General features: G+C 42.0%; 1 protein-coding gene across 9 annotated transcripts in view; it reads left to right on the top strand.

Moving 5' to 3' along the window:
• Positions 1-12,946, top strand: part of Ift81 (intraflagellar transport 81) — an 84,729-nt gene that overhangs the window by 18,687 nt on the left and 53,096 nt on the right. For all 9 annotated transcript variants that reach the window (XM_076559996.1, XM_076559997.1, XM_006970744.4 and 6 more), the window contains exons 3-8: positions 804-907; positions 2,025-2,205; positions 5,675-5,764; positions 9,283-9,348; positions 9,656-9,766; positions 11,645-11,729. In XM_076559996.1, the coding sequence (XP_076416111.1) occupies positions 804-907; positions 2,025-2,205; positions 5,675-5,764; positions 9,283-9,348; positions 9,656-9,766; positions 11,645-11,729 (637 nt within the window). The remainder of the gene's footprint in view (positions 1-803; positions 908-2,024; positions 2,206-5,674; positions 5,765-9,282; positions 9,349-9,655; positions 9,767-11,644; positions 11,730-12,946) is intronic.

The following is a 12,946-nucleotide window of genomic DNA, read 5'->3' as shown; positions in this document are numbered from 1 at the left end:
TCACTCTGTAGACGAGGCTGGCCTCAAACTCACAGCAATCCACCTGCCTCTGCCTCCTAAGTGTTGGGATTGAAGGTGCGGCTAAATTTTCTCCTTTGTAATGAAAAATGTGTTAGGACAGTCCACCTTTGCCTCTAAATAACTATCGTAGGTCTGCAAAGCCCTTCCTGGGCCTTCTTTACTGTGTTGTAAAGGGGTAGTTAATGATCTTTTAGGCCTCTCTAGTAACTCACATTTCAGTTATCTACTAAAAAAAAGAAATTTCTTTTTACCTTTTATTTATTTTGTGTGCATGTGTGTGGGCATGTCCGTGTTTTTCAAAACCATGAAAGAGGACAGCTTTCAGGTATCAGTTCTCTGCTTCTACCATGTGGATCCCTGGGGTCAAACTGGGTCGCCAGGCTTGGTGGCAGACCCATTTACCCAGTGAGCCATTTCGCTGGCCCCTCAAGTTTCTACTCAAGCCTTATTTAGACATTATTTCTCTACTTCTAGACACAAAAAGCTTGGGTCCTGGAATAAAGATGCATTTGACAAAAGGTTCGATTGTATTGCAAGTTAGTTCATGTCTTTTATACGCGTTCCCATTGGAGACTTGTTTTGACGCTTGACATTCTGAAGGTGAATCCTGATCTGACTCGTGTGCTCCCTCACTTGGAATCTGGGCCCTGGACTTAATCTGTTCTATGAAGAGACCATTGTGCCTGTTCTGCTCCAGCAGAACAAGCTTGTCAGTGAATTTAAATGTTTTCCTTTGTTAAATATACAACAATGACGTATTTTTCAATTTCTTTGTTTATTAGCAAGATGTTGATATCAGAGAGGAGATGCCAGAGCAGACAGCCAAACGGATGTTGAACCTTCTTGGTATCCTTAAATACAAACCTCCCGGAAATGCCACAGACATGTAAGAATCTGCTCATGTATCATGCTTTCTTAAAGCCATGGTTTAAAGCTCCAGCCTCCGGATGCTACAGTTAGTCTTTTTAGGCAACCTGGTCTGTCCTCATTTGATTGCCTTAGGACATAACAGAATTTGAAGAGTTTTAATCCTTCTAATGCTGTTCTGTCACGTAGACGTCTTAAGTGGGTCAGTTCTTCTCCTCTGGCCAAAATAGTCAGACAAATACCATTTTATGATTTATGCCATTCTACATAAAAACAACTCTGGGGCTGGAGAAACGGCTCCGTGGTTAATAACAGCGTTTGCTGCTCCTCCAGAGGACCTGAGTTTGGTGGCTCACAACCACCTACAACTCCAGCTCCAGGCGCGCGCACACGCACACACGCACACACACATGCAAATATACACATACATATAAATAAAAACAAATCTTAAGAAACCAAAACAACTTAAAAGCTGCCCAGCCAATGAAGAATTAAGGTTTACTCTGCCAATGAATGGTTTCAAGATAACTTCTTGGATAGTTTAGTGTGGTGGTATTCTAATTGTACTGAAATGTGATTTTGATTGTATGTTAATAAATAAAGTTGCCCGGGGGTCAGAGCTATTAGAGCCATAGACAGAGTGTGGTGGTGGCATACACCTTTAATCCCATAGATCTCTGTGTGTTCAGGGATACAGCCAGCATTGGAGACATATGCCTTTAAGACCTAGGGGGCTGTACATTCAGACAGTGACGAGGCAGTCACGTGTTTGGGTTTACAACCAATGAGAAGGCAGAATGACTATGAAACGACTTACACACAGGGAAATAGCTCTCTTTTGGGAAGTTAGGACGACCGCAGGAGGAAGGGTGAGATTTTAGCTCTGAGCTCTGACCTCTCGGCTTTCTCTTTTACATTAGTTCTGTGTTTCTTATTTAATAAGACGGTTGGTTACATCTACAGTTTAGTAATACATGGAGGATCCAATTTTCTAACTAATGTAAGGCTGACTATAGCCTTGGATCTGTATTTTAAAAGTAGTTGTGTAGAGCAATAAGGACCCTGTACATCCCGCTTTGAACACAGGCTGTCTTCCCCGCTCTGCTGACTGCGCCTGCGCTGTGTGTCCTTTGCAGGAGTACTTTCCGCCAGGGCCTGGTGATCGGGAGTAAGCCTGTCATTTACCCAGTGCTGCACTGGCTCCTTCAGAGGAGCAGTGAGCTGAAGAAGAGGGCATACTTAGCTCGGTTTCTAATAAAACTGGACGTGCCGAGTGAGTTCCTACAGGATGAGACTGTGGCCGACACCAATAAACAGGTACCTCGTAGTGAACAAAGCTGCTCATCTGCAGCGTTAATCTTTCTCTACCTGTGACTTTAGGGTTCCAAGTGACACTGAAAGGAAAATAGTGTCAGCTGATGGTCAGTGACTTCCTTGTTTTTTTTTTAATTGTTTTTTAAAGATTTATTTATTATTATGTATATATGCATATATACATATATTATTATTATGTATATTATGTGTGTGTGTATATATAATATATATACATATATATATATATTATATATATGCCTGCAGGCCAGAAGAGGGCACCAGATCTCATTATAGATGGTTGTAAGCCACCATATGGTTGCTGGGAATTGAACTCAGGACCTCTGGAAGAGCAGCCAGTGCTCTTAACCTCTGAGCCATCTCTCCAGCCCAGGTCAGTGACTTTCACACTCAAATACTATAGGGTGATAGGACCTTATGGATAGGAAATGGAGATGTGCAAATACTTCCTGTACTTAGTAATCCTGGGTAGATGGACTCCTGGGCTTGAGATGCAGAGCACTGTGCTGATCATCAAGGCAGTTATGCAGTTTGTCATCCAGATGAGAGAGAAGCTGGCTGTCATGGTTGGTACACCAGGACAAATGATAGACGTTGGATCTGCCTCTGGCGGGTTGGAACATGTGAGCCCCTGCAGCTGATCCAGGCTTGCCAGGTTTTCCAGGGCGGAGAGAGTAGTGGGAGTTTGCAGTGCATTTCCCTCACCAGCATTGGCTCCTGTGCTCTGGTTCCTGGGTCCTCTTGTCTCAAAGTACCAGGCTCAGGCGGTGGTGGCGCACGCCTTTAATCCCAGCACTCGGGAAGCAGAGGCAGGGGATCTCTGTGAGTTCGAGGCCAGCCTTATCTATAGAGTGAGTTCCAGGAAAGGCTGCAAAGCTACAGAGAGAAACCCTGTCTTGAAAAACCAAACCAAACAAACAAACAAAAAGAAAAAGAAATAGAGAAACCAGGCTGAATTTCAAAGAATTTTAGTTTTTTTATACTTTTATTTCATAGTAGTTAGGCTGATTTGGGTCAGTTTGTTATGAAGTTTGTCATTTTCTGGTAGACTGTGAGGTCCATGGAGACAGGTGTCGAGTTTATACTATCCATCTTTGTTTTCTTCCAAGATTTGGTGTAGAGGCTTTCTGTATGTTGGTTGCTCAGTATTTGGACTGTATCAAAACAACTGAATGCTTTTATTTTTCATTTGTGTATTGTTATAGCTGTCATTAAAAGTAAAGTTAATATTGATCTTATATATAATATTGATTATAAGCCACAGCTATATAAGTACATAGGTCAGGTGTCATAGTAGGCATGTATATGATACAGAAAATGGATGTGTAAGTGTGGAGTATTCTACTCCTCCCCACCCTCTTCATAAGTGGGTTCATATGTAGTACGTAGATCACAACCAGGGACTTTAAAAGATTGCATTTTGGATATTTATTTGATAGTGTAAATAATTCCTCTAGAGGGAGTTTATTAATAGTACCTCTTAATATGCTCAGCTAATTAAGAGGATAAAAGGTAATAAAGATGCTCTTGAAGCATGTCTGAGAGGTATGTGTTTTTAAAAAGAGACACATTTAGCAAAAACACTAGTAAAAATTGTATGTTGTTGTCAGGTAGGAGTGGTGCACACCTTTAATCCCAGCACTTAGAAGCAAAGGCAGGTGGATCTCTGGGAGTTCAAGGCCAGCCTGGTCTACAAAGCAAGTTCGAGGACAGCTAGGGCTGTTAAACAGAGAAACCGTGTCTCGAAACACACACACATACACACACACACACAGAGAGAGAGAGAGAGAGAGAGAGAGAGAGAGAGAGAGAGAGAGAGAGAGAGAAAGAAAGAGGGAATGTTGTCTTTCTGAATGAAAAGTTTTAGAATGAATAATTTGTAGATTTATAGCATATGATCAGTCAAAAATATCAATTTTCTGATATTGTCATTTAAAACATACTGTGGTGTGTGTGTGGTGCTAGAAATTGAACCTAGGATCATTTAAAAAAAATTATTTATCTTTATTTTATGTGCATCAGTGTTTTCCTTGCATGTATGTCTGAGAGTGTCAGATCTTGGAGTTACAGACAGTTGGGAGCCGCCATGTGGGTGCTGGGAATCGAACCCGGGTCCTCTGGAAGAGCAGTCAGTGCTCTTAAACCATTGAGCCATCTCTCCAGCCCCTGAACCCAGGGTCTTAGGCACGTTATGCACATGTTCTACCACTGAGCTGTATTTTCAGACCTTAGACTGCCATTCATTTAAAAATCAGGATAACGGCTATGGTCTTTTCATTCATCTGACCACTCTTTACTGCACACCTGTGAGGCTTACGGCCTGTAGTAAGCCCTGGGGTTATGAAGGTGCTCATAGCAGATGCAGTTCTGGCTCTCCTGGCTATGGCTGCTTCCTGGAGGGAGGCAGACAAGAAGGTACTCTGGTATAACATGATCTCTACTCCGATAGACGAGGGGCCGGAGCAGGCCTGGCTGAGAACAGTGGTAACTATGCTGAGACTGTTGGAATGCATCTGTTAGCCAGGTTAGCAGGGAGGGCATCATGAAGGTCCCCAGAGGGGACAGGACAGGTAACCTGCAGGCGGGGGCCAGGGCTGTCCCAGCGCCAACGTAGCTCCAGTTGAGATTGTGAGAAAGAAAGTAGCCAGAGCAGTGTTCAGTGAGCAGACCATGCAGATCTTGGTTTATATCCCGCATGGATTGTAAGAATGCGCAGGATTACGTTTTGTTTTTGAGACAAGGCCTTGAGAGGTAGCCCATGCTGACCTCACACCCTTGATCATTCTGCCTCAGCTCTCCAAGGCCTAGAATTACATTCATGTGCTATTGTGACTGTTTTTTTAAATTAATTAATTTTTGGTTTTTCTTTTCTTTTTTTTTTTTTATGATTTACTTATTTATTTATTGTGTATACAGTGTTCTACCTACATTTATGCTTGCAGGCCAGAAGAGGGCACTGGATCTCATTACGGATGGTTGTGAACCACCATGTGGTTGCTGGGAATTGAACTCAGGACCTCTGGAAGAACAGCCAGTGCTCTTAACTGCTGAGCCATCTCTCCAGCCCCTAATTTTTGGTTTTTCGAGACGGGGTTTCTCAGTGTAGCTTTGGTACCTGTCCTGGAACTCGCTCTGTAGACCAGGCTGGTCTTGAACTCACAGAGATCCACCTGCCTCTGCCTCTCAAGTGCTGGGATTAAAGGCATGTGTCACCACCTCCTGGTGTGACTGCTTTTTTTTTCTTGGAGCTGAGGATCGAACCCAGGGCCTTGAACTTGCTAGGCAAGTGCTCTACCACTGAGCTAAATCCCCAACCCCGTGACTGCTTTTTAAAAACATGTTTTTAATGTTGTTCTTGTAAGGATTGAAGTGATTGCTGCAAGTTAGTGGGCAGCTTGATGACGAGGACACTAGATGTAGTCATAACTGGTAACCTGCTGACCTCTTCTTTCAGTATGAAGAGCTGATGGAAGCCTTTAAAACTCTGCATAAAGAATGTGAGCAGCTCAAAACATCTGGATTTTCTACAGCAGAAATAAGAAGGGTAAAGAAATATCCATTTGGACTTGAATAACACTGTATTCAGATTGTTTGATTTTGGTTAATTCAGAATGAGTTTTAACTGTATGGAAACTAGTGTTGGTAAATATCTGCTTTTGTGGGACCTTTAATATTGGTGTGTATATGTGTTGGTGGTGTGGACATATAAATCTGTGTGTGTGCATGTAGAGGTCAAAGGACATCTGGAGTCTTCCTTTGCTTTCTACATTGATTTTTGAGGCAGAATCTCTCACTGAACCTGAAGCTTAGTCAGAACCTGTCTGACTGGCCAGCCATATCCGTCTGTCTCCAGGTCCAGCACTGGAATTACAGACACACTCAGCCATGCCCAGCTTTTCCTTTGTAGTTCTTTACTGAAGAAACCAGTGAGGACAGTGAGTTCATGTTTCATGTTGGCAACTTGCAGGCATTTAGAAGTACTTCATTTTGAATCTTTATTGGTATGTATTCCATATATGATATAGAAAATGCAGAGGAGAAGAACAAAGAAGAAAAAGTTGCATTGTGTGTATATGAGATCATGCAATACATGATTACCCCATCTTGCTTTCTTCATGAAGGCTAGAAGACGACTTCAGGTGTCATCCTCAGGATGCCATCATCCTCCTTAGCGACGGGGTTTCTCGTTGGCCTGAAGCTCACCCATTAGCTGAGACTTTCTGGCCAGCAAGGCTCGGAGAGCCTCTTGGTTCCACCTCCCTAGTGCTGGGGTTCCAAGTATGTGCCCCCCCCCCCCCCCCCCCCCGTTCACTTCTTATGTAGGTGCTGGAGCATGAGACTGAGCTCGGGGCCTGGCAACAAGCTGAGCCACTCCCACAGTCTCAGGGCTTTTTCCAGATTTGTTTGTATTTTAAAACACGTGTCCACGTGTGTTTCTGTGTGGGAGAATGTGCATGTAAGTGCAGGTGCCTGCAGAGCCCAGAGGAGGATGTTAGATCCCCCCAGAGCTGGAGTCACAAACTGTTAAGAGTCATCCAACATGGATGCTGGCAACTTAACTCAGGCATACATGCCGCTAACCACAGATCATCTCTCCAGCGCCTTGCTGCTTTTTAATTATTACATTGTGAATGTATTTTCATTGCTATCTTTCTACAAAATTATAGCAATGACCGAAGTTGTTATATATTAATCATATTTAGGTTTTGGCTTCTTCTTCTTTTTTTTTTTTTTTTGCTATTATAAATAATGCCATGATTATCAACCTAATTTTGGTATGGCTGTGATAGTTTATTTGCAATATTTTTTAGATACAGAATTGCTTATTAACTCACATAAATTATTTTAGGGCTTTTAATGCATGTTCTCCAGAAAATACCTTTACATTCTGCCTAGGCTTTCAGGTCCTTCCCTTAAAGACTTGTTATTCTGACTTGCATGAATCTTGTATTTTTAGAATTCCCGAGTTAGGAGTGCTATCTTTATATTCTCATTAAATCAGGGACATCAAAGTTTCTTCCTCAGGGAAGCCGTCCCTGGCTCCCTAAATAGATCACGTTCCCTAGTTCTTTTCCTGTTATGGCATTCATTGCCCTTTAATTGCCTTAATATCTGTCTTCCTAAATGCGTGAAGCCCTAAGAAGGTAAGGGCTGTGTCTGTGCATCTTCACCCCTGTATCCCCAATGCCAACGCGGTGTTGGGTGTCAGCAGGCCCTCAGGAGGAGGTGGTTGATTAGAAATGGAAGGTGAGCTCAGCTCTGGCAGATAAGAAGGACCAGTGAGAGATCCTCCATTCATCCGCTGTGTCCTGTGAATGAATTGCAGGTGATGACTCAGAGAACGCAGAGTCTGACTGTAATTTCATTCATTCTTACTCAATAGTCTTCGACCTCTTCTCTGCAGTCAGTTTAGAAAACACGGTTAGAGAAGAAACAGAAAAGAACGCACTCACATCACACACTCTTGAGGTACCTACTGTTGACAGTTTTCCTTGGAACTGAACTATATATAACTAACTATTGTAATTTGCTTCTTTCAAGGAATGTCATTTCATAACTTTTCTCATGTCATTAAACACTCTTTGGCACCATTTTAATGACTTTCATTTTGTTACCTTCTAGTTAATCATTGTCAGACGTTTAGATTCTTTCAAATCTGAGCTTCGTTGGTATCAGTAAGAATCTTTAAAGAAAAGTAGAACTTTAAATGAATGTTTTTATTACATTTATTTGTGTGTGTGTGTATGTGTGCACGCACAGATGCACACCACAGTGTACATGTGGAGGGAGGTCAGAGGACAACTTAGGGTCGTTATTCCCTCTTCTACCATGTAGGCCCTGGAATTGATCTCAGGTTTTCAGGCTGACACCAGGCGCCCTTACCCACTGAGCCATCTTGCTGGCCTTAGTGAATATTTTTATTAGCACACCTCCAGTGCAGAGTTCCTGGCCTGAAGGGATGCATGTTTATTTTATGACTTCTTGTATTATTATTTAACACAACACTATCAGTACTGAGGAAGAGTGTCCATTTCCTGAAATCCTACCAGTAATGGCTGCCATTGTTTAGGTTACCCTATAGTATTATTACGTAGATTTTTAATTTTTTTTTTGTTTAGGAAGGATATTTGTTTGTTTCTCTGTTTTCATTACAAACTATTGTAGAGATGATTTAAAAGAAGGAAGTTTGAACCGGGCGGTGGTGGCACACGCCTTTAATCCCAGTATTCGAGAGGCAGAGCCAGGTGGATCTCTGTGAGTTCGAGGCCAGCCTGGACTACCAAGTGAGTTCCAGGAAAAGGTGCAAAGCTACACAGAGAAACCCTGTCTCAAAAAAAAAAAAAAAAAAAAAAAAAAAGAAAAGAAAAGAAAAGAAAAAAGGAAGTTTATTTATTTTTATTTTTTTCCAGAGGAAAAATTGGCTAATTAACAAAAACTATACTTATTTTTACATCTTAAGAACACCACATGGGCCAGGCATGGTGGCGCACACCTTTAATCCCAGCACTTGGAAAGCAGAAGCAGGTAGATCTCTGGAGTTTGATGCCAGCCTGGTCTACAGAGTGAGATCCAAGACATTCAGGGCTGTCTAGGGAGACCTTGTCTCAAAAACAAAACAAACAAAAGCCCACCATAACCTTAAAAGTAATTTTGATAGGAAATCAGCAGGATACATGGTTTGGTATTCAACAAAGCAGTTGGGATGTCAGCAGCTCTTCATGTATTTAGGCCTGCATACATTTCATTATGGAAAATTTTTGAAGAATCATGTAGCCATATTTGGAATGAGAACACGAGTGTGCTGGCTGGCAGCTTTTACCTTGCTGTGCCGTAACCTGCCTTAGTTGCTTTTCTAGATGAATGCCAAGCTGCCAAAAAAAAAAAAATTCTCTTGCATAAAGAAGCCTGGGGGAAATGGAGATGCCCTTAAATCCAAAGAGGATCTTTGTTACTTGCTGCTCTGGTGATGATGGGATGGTAGATGGCAGGGCTTGGGCACAACTCACCTCAGTCCTGTAGGTTGAGAGCGTTTTTAATGATGGCCTCTTGACTGCTTTTTAGGACATCAGTGCAATGGAAGAAGAAAAAGACCAGCTCATGAAGAGAGTTGAGCGTTTGAAGAAAAGGGTGAGTCGAGAATTAGCCCAGTAGACTTCAGCGAGTCCTGAGGACTGGCAGAGATTTAGGAATGCAAACAAAGATGAAGCCAGGCTTGGGCATTCAGTGGAGGATGGGACTCAAGTAGCACTGGGGAAAGGGAATCTCCAGGCAGGAGCCCAAAACTTTCAAGGACCTGGAGTTGGAAGCTTGGCTGTCGTCTCTGGGGAGTACTGTTTACCAAAAGGAAATGATAAGTGGATGTCGGAGTCACCTGACCTGCTAATGCCTTTCTCAAACGTGACAGTAACATGTACTACTTATTCCCTTACTGTAGGTGGAGACTGTTCAGAATCATCAGCGGATGCTTAAAATAGCAAGACAGCTTCGGGTTGAGAAAGAGAGAGAAGAGTTTCTTGCACAGCAGAAACAGGAACAAAAGAACCAGGTATCCACAGAACGTTTATACTCAGGACCACAGAAGTAGCTCCTCTTGGTAATTAAAAAATATACATGAAAAATGAATCGTAGAATTTCACATTTCCCTTTGGCAGCATGAGGGACCTCCTCTTTTTCTGTAGGACTGGGTGTGTGTGTGTGTGTGTGTGTGTGTGTGTGTGTGTGTGTGTGTGTGTGTGTGTGTTGCTGGGAATCAGACCAGGGGCCTTGCTCATGCTGCACATGTACTGTATGACTGAACTTTATCCCCAGTCAAGACTGTTTTTTTCTTTCTTTCCATTTTTTTTTTTTCCTTTTTGGCAGTATTTGAGGATTGAATCTAAGGCACATGCTAGACAAGCCCTCTACAACTGAGCTATATCCCCAGCTTTCTTTTTACTTATTATTTTGAGACATGATTTGCTTCTTTGCCACTGAAATAATATGTCTAGGGTTCTGTGATCAATGAAACCAAAAGAACATTCTTCCTCCCTTAGATGTAGGGTGCCCTGTAAAGATTCTGTTCTATCCATTAACAGTTAATCTTGCTGCTACACAGTAAAATGATCCTCTGCTCTGTATAAACAACATGAGCCAACTGCAGTCCAAAACACAGTACTTACACACATAGTATGGAGCCCCAAAAAAGGTGTTGCTGCTGTTGACAATGTCACAAAATACTCTTAATTAAAAATAGTCTGGGGCCTCAGAATCACCCACACTGCTGTGTTTTTAAGCTTTACCTTAAAGAAGAAATTATTTGGCTTGAAAGTATTACTTTAATTTATTAAAAATCAGTCTTAAACTTTAAAAACATATTTCAAATGAGTGTAATTTCTAAATGGCCACTTGAAGCTGGCAGCTGAGCTGTTTAGCTCCATGGGAGCTTGACTTGGCCCCGCAGCAGTGAGTTCCATCTCCTGAGCCTCAATGGTCATTCAGTGTCAGTTTCTGATGCTGAAGCGTTACTGAGAATGTTCACATTTCCTTGGCTTAAGGAAACCTTGTTACACAAGGAAAGGCTGCTGCATGTGTCTCTCCAATGAATAGTATTCATTCATTCACTCATTCATTCATTCCATTCATTCATTTATGGAGACAGGGTCTTTCTATGTAGTCCTGGCTGTCCTGGAGCTGGCTATGTAGGCTGGTCTTGAACTCAGAGAGGTCCTCCTGCCTTTTCTATCCCAAGTGCTGGGATTAAAAGCAAATGCCACCACACCAGCCACAAAGATCTTTCTTTAGTCACTAACTGAAACAGTAACTAAAGAAAAATGTTCCGGAAGCATGTTTTAAATTTTGCATGGGGGACTAGGTAGATGGTTCAGGAGACAGGAACCCCTGCTGCTCCTGCAGAAGGTCTGTGTTTGGTGCCCAGCACCCACACAGGATGGCTTACACCTTCCTGTAACTAATTCCATAGGATCTGACACCCGCTTCTGACCTCTGTGGGCACCTGCATGCAGTGGCACACATGCGTACACTCAGGCACACACACACTCACACATAAAATAAATAAAAATTTAAATTTACGTGAATACATAGTGAGAAAACTAATTCCATTTTTGGTTTAGTGAACTTATTTTCTTTTTTTTTTTTTTTTTTTTTGGTTTTTTCGAGACAGGGTTTCTCTGTGTAGCTTTGCGCCTTTCCTGGAACTCGCTTTGGAGACCAGGCTGGCCTCGAACTCACAGAAATCCACCTGGCTCTGCCTCCCAAGTGCTGGGATTAAAGGTGTGTGCCACCACCGCCCGGCGTGAACTTATTTTCTTAGTATCTACCTGTTTCTTCTGTAGTGTAGGAGTCCCACAATTCCCATCGCTTGCCTATGTGAGTGAGTGGTGTTTCACTTGACTGAGCAAGTAGTGAATGACGTTGTTGTTTACAGCTGTTTCACGCAGTGCAGAGATTACAAAGAGTGCAAAGCCAGCTGAAAAGTATGCGGCATGCTGCAGCGGACGCCAAGCCTGAAAGTAAGTGAAGGTATTACATGACGCAGATGATTAGAGCATGGTCATTTTCACCAGGGTACTCCTTAAGATGACTGGTGGGCATTCATTACCTCAGCATTTTGGAGCCTTTTTTCTTACCTGGTCAATGGGAATCCTGATAAAAACATCCATGGGTTTTCAAAAACATTTTTCCATGTCCTATTTCCCGTCAAGGGGGTGAAAGAAATGTTAACTGTGAGAGTAGACTCTTCCCGGTGTGCTTAGGATGGGGATTCTGAAAAAGCTGGGTGGAAGAAACATGAGTCCTCGTCAAGGCTATAAAGAAGAAGAATCAAATACTGGACTTACATCTGAATGTTTTCTATGGCTTGGTTTCTAGACTAACAGGTTAATAATGTGGGTGTCCCGGCTGAGTTCTGTGTAGCGTTGCCCAGTGATGAACTGTTCTCATAACCCACTTAAGTCCATCCCGGGCATGTTGAAAGTGTTCTTGAATGCCAGAAAGGAGATTACCCAAGCAAAAAACAATACAAAGTTCTTATTTGTGTTAGAGAAATATTACAATATAAATATCTAGCTAAGGGAGAGATGGTAAACTATAGATAGAACATGAAACATAGAATGACAATAATAAAAGTAGCAGACAATTGCAAGTGTTGGCAAAGATGTACAGAAATTAGGGTCCTCATTTTTGTTTCTGGAAATATAAAAGGATATAATTGCTTTGAAAAACAATTCAGAAATTCTTCAAAATGCTAAAAATTGTCACCATTGGCCATCTATTTCTTTCTTTTCAACATTTATTTGTAAGAGGACACACGTGCCACAGTATGAGTGTGGAGGTCAGAAGACAACTTGTGGGAGTTGGTGGTCCCTTCTATCATACGGGTTCCAGAGGTCAAACTCAGGTCATCAGACCTGGAAACAGCCACTTTTGCGTGATGAGCCAGCTCACCAACTCCCGAACCACTGTTTCTAATCTTCGGCATGTAATTAAGAGATCTAAAACATGTATTCATACAAAAACTTGAACATACATGTCCATAGTAGCATTATTTGTGATAAGCAAGTGTTGAAGTAACCACATGTTCCTAAAGTGATACATAGACTAACAAAATCTGGCATACATTGGAATATTATTCTGTCACCAAGTGAATGAAGTACGAATACCTATTTATGACATACATGAACCTCAAAAACATTTCTGTAAGAAACTAGCCATAAAAGACCACATATTG

The sequence above is a fragment of the Peromyscus maniculatus genome, chromosome 23 (genome assembly GCF_049852395.1).
Source record: "Peromyscus maniculatus bairdii isolate BWxNUB_F1_BW_parent chromosome 23, HU_Pman_BW_mat_3.1, whole genome shotgun sequence".
NCBI classification, from domain to species: Eukaryota; Metazoa; Chordata; class Mammalia; order Rodentia; family Cricetidae; genus Peromyscus; species Peromyscus maniculatus.
Note: the sequence above shows the minus strand (reverse complement) of the source record. Positions and strands in the feature narration are given on the sequence as shown.